The sequence below is a fragment of the Aphanomyces invadans genome (assembly GCF_000520115.1).
Source record: "Aphanomyces invadans strain NJM9701 unplaced genomic scaffold supercont1.6, whole genome shotgun sequence".
Lineage (NCBI taxonomy): Eukaryota > Oomycota > Saprolegniomycetes > Saprolegniales > Verrucalvaceae > Aphanomyces > Aphanomyces invadans.
Window position 1 is genome coordinate 1,974,359 of NW_008580151.1, and position 9,568 is coordinate 1,983,926.

Sequence of the window (9,568 nt, forward strand, 5' to 3'; positions counted from 1 at the left end):
TTGTAGCCGATTGGAAGAAAACATTTCTGAAGTGTTTTCTATTGGACAATATTATGTCGTAACTTCGATAGGCCTGCATTCCGTCGTTCCCTGTACCGAAGCCACGACACGGTTTTGTGCCTTCCCATCCGGTGATGTGGTCTGATTGGGTGAATTCAAACTATTTTTAAGCCAATGGCATATTGAGTCAATTCCGACTCAACAACATGGCTCGAGATGGCATCGGCGATGACGCATGGCCCATCTTGCTTGACCTTCCAGCGTTGTTGGCGCCGGATGACCAACTGAACGACGATGTAGAGCAGCTTTTCTACTTCGTGGAGGACTCTGCTGTCATCCCAGAGCCAAATCAAGTGACAGAAGGTCCTTGTTCCACAGCAAAACAACTGCAGCACACCTCTTCCGGTGTCGACTCGCAGGAAGTGCAAACATCGCCCCTCAAACCACCACGTCGTCGACGCTGTACTCACCAAGAGCGCCAGAAGGAGGAGCTCCTGCGTCTCCGACGCCAAGTGGTCGAGATGAAGCAAGTCCTGGACGCGAGACATGGTCAACATGAAGAAACGCAGGACGGCATGACGTTGTGGGAGCGGGCGGCCAGAATTGAAAGCAAAGAGAGGTGGCTAAGCGTGCAGGAAAACGCGCAACTTCGGGGAGCTGTCCGTGAGCAAGCCGCTTTCATTGAATATTTGCAGCATCTCATCTCGAGCCAATCTGCGCATCACCACCAAGTACGGATGCCGCACCTCGATTCCACCGCTTCATCTGTGCTGTAGGCCGAAGACAAAGATGCGTGGCAGGTCTATCGGTTGGCTGCGAACGAGTCGCTCCGCACCACAGCGATCCACGCGATTGCAAACAGGCATCTTCGGCGGATGCACAGCGCGTTTATTCAGTTGGGGGTGCACGGACCCACTCAAAACAGGTTCCAGGCTCGTGTGGTGAAACCTCACGGCATCCAAACGAGCTTTCGATTTGAGCTGGTAAACGTCGTGGCCCTGCCGGCGCCGTACTCGATCGTTGCCGCGGCAGTGTGGCAAATGCATGTTGGCGAGTCGGCCGACGTGGCTTCGCCTGCCTGGCCCGGCGGCACTACCGAAGTGAGCTAACTCTACCGCCCATGATGAATACGCACGGTCGTGACTCGAGTTGTAGGAGGTCGAGGGAATCGATTCGTGCACATTGTACACCAAACTTCGACACAACCACGACGGTGTCACCAGCCACGCCAACACTATTCGAAAACGCTACCAGTTTCAAGGCCGAGATGTCATCGTGTCTCGAAGTGTGCTCGAAGATGCGCGAGACCCGCACATGTTGAAAGGCGTGGTCGAAAACAAGTGGAGCTGGTGCGTTTGTGGATTCGAGCCGACGGAGCCGCGCTCATTGTGGCTTGTGTGCAGGCTCGAAGTCGCGGCGATTCCTGACAATGCCACGTCATGCCGGTTGACGTACGTCGTTCAAATGGATATGGGCAATACCCCCCGACTGATGATCACGGACGAAGAAGTCGCTGGGCTGGAAGCGATGCTGCAGCACCATCACGTGTCGGAAGACTCGGCACGTGGTCCAAACAGTCCGCTAACGCAGTCCACACCTGACAGGCCACACATGCGCGGGTTCGTCGAACGTGGGAAGCGCTTCGTGCAAGCGTTAGATTCTGCCGTGGACCACGCAATTGCTCAGTACAGACGGGAACCGCATATAGCAACTTGAAAAAGCAGCTCTAGATGTCTCCCACGTCAGTCGGAGACAGTGACATTGTTGTGGAGGACAGAGGAGGCGACATCGATGGGCACGCATGGGCCCAGTCTATCGTGAAGTGCTCGCAACGTGAAGAGTTTTCAAAGATCAAATAAACACGTCCAGGACAATGGGCAAGTCTCGTATGATCCTAGGAATGGTCGTGGCGGCACTTCGTCGCTGCCTGGAGCCTCAGGAAGAATCACACTGAATTGTGCCTTGGACTCGGCGTTGTCGAAGGCAAGTGAACACCTCCACGATGGTAGTGTTCCAACGCTGTGCGACATGCACGATGGCAGTGGACAATGGCGCATACCGTCGGTCACGCGGCCGTCCGCTCTGCGGCGCCCTGCTGCAAAGGAAGCCACCCACGACATTCACTCTGACAAAATCGAACGGAATGGTTGTCGATCGCGACACGGAACACGCGCAGGGCAAGATGGAGGACGTCGCGTTCCTTCTCGCCAACGACAACGAGCTGCATGCCTTTCAAACGTGTGCGAGCGTCACCTCGACGACGTAGCTACGTCGTGTGACTCAATCGGAAGAAACCGCGCGTCTCCGTACGCGACCTTATCGCCCCTCCGTTTCCAATGGCTTCTCTGTGATGGTCTCCACCTCTCGTAGACAACAACCATCGTCTCGCAGGAATGGCGGAGCTACCATCTTGCCGCGCAGGAATCGCTCCGTGCCGCGGCAATCCACGCCATCGCGGACGCCCAACTTGCCCGCATGCAAACAATCTTCATCCAAATGGGGGTGTTTCGGTCGACCTCGGACGACGTCGTTCGAGCGGATACATATAATTCCCCAGCCAGTCGCCGGAACGACTCGCTTCGAGTTTACAAACCACATTCGACTGGCAGCGCCCTGCAAGACTGTCGGGGCGGCGGCGTGGCAAGTGTTTGGCGGTGGTGGGATCGCCTATCACGCGCGCCAATCCTACAGTCGTCCACTGGCAAATCCCAGCCATGCGATCGCGCCGAGTGGTCGTACCAACCGCTCTTGTCTTCCGTGGCACCGTTGGCCATGTGCGGCATTCGGGCATCTTCCAAGGCGGTGCGGAACACTATCACGTGTCGCGTCGACGTATACACGCGGCGACACTTGTCTGTTGTAGATGGAGTTTCAGTCGATAACCTCGACGACCTAGGCAGCGACCACAACGACGCTGAGCGCGCGTTCCACAAGCGAACGCATGATGAAGGGTGTGCGCCACCTCTGAGATGGTCGGCGGCAACTCCACGGGGACCCCCAGTGCTGGAAGACCATGGTTCTTCGCCCTCGGCCAGCTCCTTCAAAAGACATATCCAGCGATGGAACCGATAGCGTCGTCGATGCTCTAGCAGTTCTCGATTGCCCACAGGCCACACGTCCCTGGGACGTTTCCGCCTGCGTCGTCGACGCAAGTTGTGGAGGCGACGGCGATTCCATTTCCCGACGTCCAGTCCTGTGTCGAACAGGACAAAATGGTTTGACGAGACAGCGCTTCGAGCGCTTGGAACCGACGCTCTTGTGATCTCCGCCACCATGATATTTGGCACACACGCGAGATTTGAGACAACATGCTTTGCTTATAGAGCGGGACTGAGCCACGGCGGCGAGTACTCTGGCGCACGAGTCATTCGTGTGGTGGCCCTTGTGTCACACAGGGCTTGCAGCGCTCTTCCGGAGCCGTCGAGGAATCGACGGAGCGTCATGTGTTGTCAAACTGGACAAGGAATGTATGTACGTCGAGGTACATACACTCCACAACGACCATGGAAGGCGGGCCGACGACAATCGCGGGGGTGTCGCTCCCGGCACCACGACGCCCACTTGGCTAGCGACATCGAATGCAGCATGGAGATTTCGAATGAAGATGGGGTTCGTTTCGTCAACTGGACACGTCGTGATGTCGGTGCAGACGCTGGTGCAGCTGCCACCGCTGCAATACGAGTTGCTGGACGCAGCCGACGGCGGTGGTTCGGATGCGAGCAGCACGTGTGTCTGGAGCATGTCCGTCCATATGCATGCGGCGTTTTGTTGGTGCTCCTTGGGCATCGGCATGCTCAAGATGCGTGCCAAGTCGTGGTTTGGCTGGTAACGAGCGGGAGCATGTTGGCTAGTCGTGCAGAATAGCCCTCCACGGCATGCACGGACACATCGAGGGCCTTGGTGGGGTTTCGGAATACCGACCAAAGTCTCGATTGAACGATAAAACTAGTGTGGCACATCGTGCTGTGCCATGACCTCTTCCTCGCGCAACTGTTGCATCATGTGCTGGACGCGTTGTGGCAACACGCCTGGCGTCATGGCGAGGTTGTGGCGCTCGTACGGATCTGCGTCCAGGTCGAACACGAGCATGTCTTTTCCGAACCCCGCGATAACTTTGTACTGTCCATCAAAGAGTAGTCTCCACGACGCAAGACCCGACTGCACCGCACGGCCGGCTCCGACACACGACCCGTTCAAGATCGTACGAAGCGACGTGGCGTCCGCCATGGAAGCCGGAACATCGCGCACGCCACCGACGTCGATGAACGTTCGCGCGACGTCGATGAGAGACACTGGTGCCGTCGAGATCGTTCCGCGAAGGGCATCCGTCAGGATGGGGAAGTTGGCAGCTTCGGCAATGACAACGGGAACGCCAATCGCCGCTTGAAATGGGGACTGCTTGCCCCACAATCCTCGATCGCCCAGCATCTCGCCATGGTCGCTCGCAAACACGACTAGAGTGTCCGCCACGTCCAGGGCATCCAAGAGGCGCCCGATGTTGGCATCGACGTTTTGAATCTTGGCGGCGTAGTTGCGTCGGATTTGGTTGTGTTGGTCGGGCGTAAGTCCTGCGTCAGGGTCCACGGGCTGGGGATACCTGTGCTGGTGCACGGAATGCAGCATGGCTTGTGTGATGTCCATGGGTGGATGCGGGCCGTTCCAGTTCACGATGAGGAACCATTCGCGATCATGCGGGGCTGCCTCGAGCAATGCCAGCGCTTGGTCCGTGATCCAGTTGTCCAGGTAGTACTGATCCGACATCGCCGTCGGATCGGTCATGGTGTACTGCGCCACATTCCCATCCCGCGCCCGCATGTCATGTTGAAATGCTGTGGCTTGTTGATGCTGCCGCAGGAACTCCATGTACGGCTCATGGAACGACCCTGTGGCACGATCGATGGCCTCGGCTGCCGCTTCAATCGGGCCAGCACAATTCACCATCGACGTGAAGCCCCACTCGGCGGCATGCTCGTTGCCAAGTCGCCCCCACCCAAAGTCAAGCAGGTTGTCGTGCTTGTTCAGGTCGAGTTTTCCCACTGCCATCGTATGGTATCCCGCATCCTGGAGGAGTTTGTAGTACGTTGTGCTGTTGTTGGGCAGGTTCTCGCGGTTTGTGCGGACACCGGCGCGGTCGTAGTTGCTCGCAGTCGCAAAACACGCACGAGATGGCGCACACAATGGGGACGCGGCAATGGCGCGCTTGAAAGTCACGCCATGATGGCGAAGACGATCCAGGTGGGGGGTCACGAGAAAGTCGGACGACGTGTCCGAATTAATCCAGTCGTGACGGAGCTGATCTGGAAACAGGACGAGGATGTTTGGCCGGCGGCGTCGACGCTCGGGCGGTCCGTGGTACAGGATTGTGACGCCGATTACAAGGAACAGCAACAACTTTGGGGCGTCTTGACGAAGGCCAGAATGCCATCCAGCACGCTCAGCGCATGGAGCCGCGTCGTCGCCGCCATGGATCGCACCAAGACGTGGTGGCTGTGTCAGCAAGCCAGTTGTCTCTACCAAACACTCCCTTGGCGGCGAGCCACCGCGAGCCATGCTGTTCTCGGACAGTGGAAATGCAAAAGTGCACTGCAAGTTAGATCGTACGGATAACTGAACCGGATGACAGGCTGCCATGACGACAACACAATGATGCCACAGAACAGTGAGCTCTGGCCTCTTGCGACGAAGCGGCGCCGTGGGCTGCTACCTCTGCGTGGAAATAGGGAAGAGCACGATGGCTTGGCTGTGTAGTATATACTGAAGGAACCCGTGTCATGATTGCTCCTGCCGTCGCAACACATCCCCACGTCGACTGATGCAATGTGGAGCGTTAGCGAAGGGTTTGTGCGGGTGCTGTCGCTGAATCGCAAGGGAGAAGCCTCTCCACCCAAGACAGACGATGGCTTCTGCATTACCGCACCAAAAAAGCTGGTTTAAAGGCCATGCGCGCCATGTGACCGCCTGGAGGTCCCTCTTCATTTCAGCCCACATCAGTCGTTTCGTCTGCATACCACGAGAATTGTCCTGAGCGACTGGTTGGCTCCAGCAAGCCCCAACATGGCACGACCGACTGCGCGATGGAGGTTTGCCTGTCGCAACCACGCAGCACTGGACAGAGTTGCGGTGCATCTAGGCTATCGAGCGATGTAGAACGGGGTGTCGACGCCCGCGCGAAAGGGCCGGCGCCAATGTGATATACCTCGTCTACGAATGCCACACTCCAGAATCTGCACGCGTAATTCTGCTCAACGTGAGCTTTCCGACTGAGACCGCTGCATTGTCACCATTCATACAAGTCAAGCGTCCGTGGCCTGGTGAGCCCGTACGACAGTGTTGATGGCGTGTTTGAGCTTGAGCTTGAGGTACATTCCTCGCTCGACAAACGTCCGCTTGGCGAACGACATATCGATCAACGCGTCGGGCTCGACGGGCGCGCCAGGAAACGTTCCATGTTCGTCGGGTGGCCGCATGAACGATAACTTGTCAATGATGGTGGTGGCGCTGACGACGAGGTCGTCCACGGACGACGGTCGGCCTTCATGGACAGGATCTGCCACGATGTCGAGGACCAGCGTCAAGCGGCACGTCGACTCTGTGATCGGCGCGACGACAGCCCTACAACGACAACGTGATGGTGGGCATGAGCCATCGAGCGCACCATCCGGACTCGTCGTGCACGGCACCGTTGGTCATGTGCGGCATCAGCGCGTCTTCCAGCACGCTCTTCCACACAATCGCAACCTGATCGTTCTGTTTATAGCACTTGAAAAGCGCATTCGAATGGGCTGTGTTGACTGCGTGGCGGCCGCTCGCCGCCTCGTCGCGTACTTTGGTAAACGTTCGGTACAACGTTGTACGATCGAGAAACTCGTATGTCTAGCCAGGCTTGCAGCGTGAGGATCGGAAATGAAAGTGGCAAAATCCGTACTTCGACGGCGCCATCGACCAGACCGGCACAGTCGCCTGGTGCGGCCGCCGACCCGTTGAACACGTTCCACACAGCGTCACCAACCAAGTGGCACGGGGCCGCCAGCGTGACGTGGTAGACATACTCGACGATGACGCTTCCGTTCACTTGAGGCAATGGACGTGCTCGAATGAGATCGTCGGGGCGGTCAAATACACCTGCTCGAATGAACTTGGTCTGCAGCATCGCGAGTTGTTTGTCCGCGATCGCGTGGATGGCCGCGACGCGGAGCGCTTTGTGCGCTGCGAGGCGACAGGACTGCCACGCTTCCGACGTCCTGTCCATTTGGGGCTGCACCGCACACCAACCACTTGATGAGCTGACTTGGCATCATCATTTACGAAAACACTCACGGTAAGGCGAGGCTTCTTGCGCAACACACGGGTCATCTCACTGATTAACGAGGTATGCTCATGCACGGCGGCGCGAAGTTGATCGTTTTCTTGGATCGATCGGTTCTTGTGCCTGTTTTCGTCATGGGCAGCGCGCTCCCAGGTCGACGCGTCATCGCGCTGGGACTGGGCATACGATACCTCGACCAATTGACGCTTGAGTCGGTCGACTTGAAGACGCAGTTCCTTCATCTCACGCTGCTGCCGAGCGCGAGACGTCTGGTCTGTGGGAACTTTGGCTCGAATTCGTTTGGGTTTGGGTTTCGGGGCATGTTCTGTGGCCGTCGTCGTGGCTGCACCGCCACGTGTGTTGGCGCCAAGAGGAGACAACGACTCGTCGTGGCCGTCCCATGGGGACGGACTTGCGTCGCTAGAGTCACACAAGAGATCGCACACGTACGACAGCTCGTCATGGAGCTGATCATCCGAAGCAAGGAGGAACTGGAGGTCCTCGACGACATCCCACGACGTCTCGTCCATGCCACGAGGTTCCATTCACTCTCATGCACTGCACGAGAACGAATGACGGTCGTACTGGAATGATTGTCATTCCTTGAAACGGGGAGATCCATGAGGAAGGCGATCACATGCGGCCGTCGACCTCCGACGTCGCGGATAGGCTCTAGCTCGCACAGGGGAGCCTATCATGGCGACGATAGTACTCGAGGTCCATACTGCCCTTGCAATGCCGCGGAAGGAATGGAATGCCTCGAATTACTTTAGAATAGGCTCTGGCCAGCTCACGCATTCTCTGGTGCAGCTCCACACGATGACGGGGGCACTGGGTCCTGGCTCCCTTGGCTTTATTGCTCGTACTGACGAGGTCGACTCGCGCAAGTTGCTCTTGACATGGCCACCGTATTGTCCTTCCAGACCATGTGCCATGGGCCCAAGAACACGGTAGAACACGTTCCAAGCATCGCGAAATGCGGAACCGTGTGGAATTCAAACCGTGCTCGTGCAAATAAACACGTATGCATGGTGTGTGTGTGGTATCGAGCCCACCTCGAAGGCGAGGCACCGTCGTCAGTCGATAGTGGTCCACCGCTGGGACCACAAGGACGCTTCTCGGAGCTCTCACTCCATCGACACCTTCTCGACCTGCCTCCCCTTTCGATGAAAGTTCGCTGGACAAGTCGCAGGTCCATGGACACCTCGATATACAGTTGGGCGTCGACGGGGGCGCTGGGGATCGCCCCGGGCTCGTCGGTGAGAACTGATAGCATGCGAATCTCTCTCTGCTTGTGGCAATGCGTTCCTCAACGAGCGCGACGGTGTCGCCATGGCTGGCGGGCTGGAGTGAGTCCGTGCAACAACGTCAACTTTTTTTATCGATGGGACATCCAGCGGAACCGTTTTCAAACACATGCCTTCCTCGATACGTGTGCATCAAGCCTTGGGACGCATGTACCAAATATCGTCATGGAAAGCTCCGTCAACCATGCCGGCCGTGCCTCCCGCATGGACTCGAGTTGTCCCCACGATAAAGGCTCAACGAAGTCGGGTTGGAACGTCGGGCATGGCGTCGACTCGGCTAAAGCTTTTGTTATGATGGGTGTTGCAATCAGCGACGCGACAGTCGACTGTTTTGGTGAAGGTCTAGAGTCCGCCATCACCTCAGTCGCAGCTTCGCCTTGATCTCGTGCAGAGGAAGGTAAAGCATGCGGACCCGCGGTGGCAACATAGGGGAATGCCGTTGAACGTCGCGCAGGTGCCACCTTCGACTTGGGCGGCTTTGAATCCATGCTGGACGTCGAGCAGGTTCCACAAAACGCGCTGCTTCCGGTCGCTGCACGAACGCAGACTGTTCAAGTGGCCCTTCTGTGCCTCAAGGCCCAGCATGAGTCGGCACCCACTCTTGTGGAGCATCATCAGTACGATGGATGCCTTTGAAGCACAGGGACAACAAGATCGCGCCAGACAGGTTTTTCCCATCTTGCATTCAAACGAGGGTTTGTACAGTGGGTGGCAAAAGTCTTCGTACCGTTGACAAAATATCTGATTATCATTGATATCGTTCAACTATTCACCAAATTATGGATCGGAAACGCGATTCCTGTTCCTTATTGAATTGTGCATTGAACACAATGTATTTTTTTGTTGTAGTTGTATTATTAAGCTCAAGATGGACTCGAACCTATTTTGACCAATCGCAAAAGTGTTCGTACCCCAATAGGAACACACCGAAAATCATACAAATCAACATCCTAGT

At 56.8% G+C, this 9,568-nt stretch overlaps 4 protein-coding genes across 5 annotated transcripts; 1 reads left to right on the forward strand and 3 right to left on the reverse strand.

The window, feature by feature from the left end:
• Nucleotides 1–192: 192 nt before the first annotated feature.
• H310_04237 (hypothetical protein) lies at nucleotides 193–1,740 on the forward strand. Its single transcript, XM_008868495.1, has 4 exons — nucleotides 193–731; nucleotides 777–1,100; nucleotides 1,156–1,349; nucleotides 1,404–1,740. Exons 1-4 carry the CDS (start codon nucleotides 207–209, stop codon nucleotides 1,714–1,716), a joined length of 1,356 nt encoding a protein of 451 aa, XP_008866717.1. The 5' UTR covers nucleotides 193–206; the 3' UTR covers nucleotides 1,717–1,740.
• Nucleotides 1,741–2,498: 758 nt separating this feature from the next.
• H310_04238 (hypothetical protein) lies at nucleotides 2,499–5,565 on the reverse strand. Its single transcript, XM_008868496.1, has 2 exons — nucleotides 2,963–5,565; nucleotides 2,499–2,892 (listed from the first exon to the last, which is right to left on the reverse strand). Exon 1 carries the CDS (start codon nucleotides 5,548–5,550, stop codon nucleotides 3,946–3,948), a length of 1,605 nt encoding a protein of 534 aa, XP_008866718.1. The 5' UTR covers nucleotides 5,551–5,565; the 3' UTR covers nucleotides 2,499–2,892; nucleotides 2,963–3,945.
• A 644-nt stretch (nucleotides 5,566–6,209) lies between these two features.
• H310_04239 lies at nucleotides 6,210–7,876 on the reverse strand. 2 transcript variants are annotated; one of them, XM_008868498.1, is made up of 4 exons: nucleotides 7,318–7,876; nucleotides 6,926–7,255; nucleotides 6,656–6,873; nucleotides 6,210–6,612 (listed from the first exon to the last, which is right to left on the reverse strand). In XM_008868498.1, the coding sequence occupies exons 1-4, from the start codon at nucleotides 7,849–7,851 to the stop codon at nucleotides 6,294–6,296; spliced, it is 1,401 nt and encodes a 466-aa protein (XP_008866720.1). In that variant the 5' UTR covers nucleotides 7,852–7,876; the 3' UTR covers nucleotides 6,210–6,293. The 2 variants fall into 2 exon arrangements, with proteins under 2 accessions (XP_008866720.1, XP_008866719.1); XM_008868497.1 differs by having other exon boundaries at nucleotides 6,210–6,873.
• Nucleotides 7,877–8,661: 785 nt separating this feature from the next.
• On the reverse strand, nucleotides 8,662–9,307 carry H310_04240 (hypothetical protein). The gene has a single exon (XM_008868499.1). The coding sequence runs from the start codon at nucleotides 9,099–9,101 to the stop codon at nucleotides 8,715–8,717; it is 387 nt and encodes a 128-aa protein (XP_008866721.1). The 5' UTR covers nucleotides 9,102–9,307; the 3' UTR covers nucleotides 8,662–8,714.
• Between the last annotated feature and the right edge of the window lie 261 nt (nucleotides 9,308–9,568).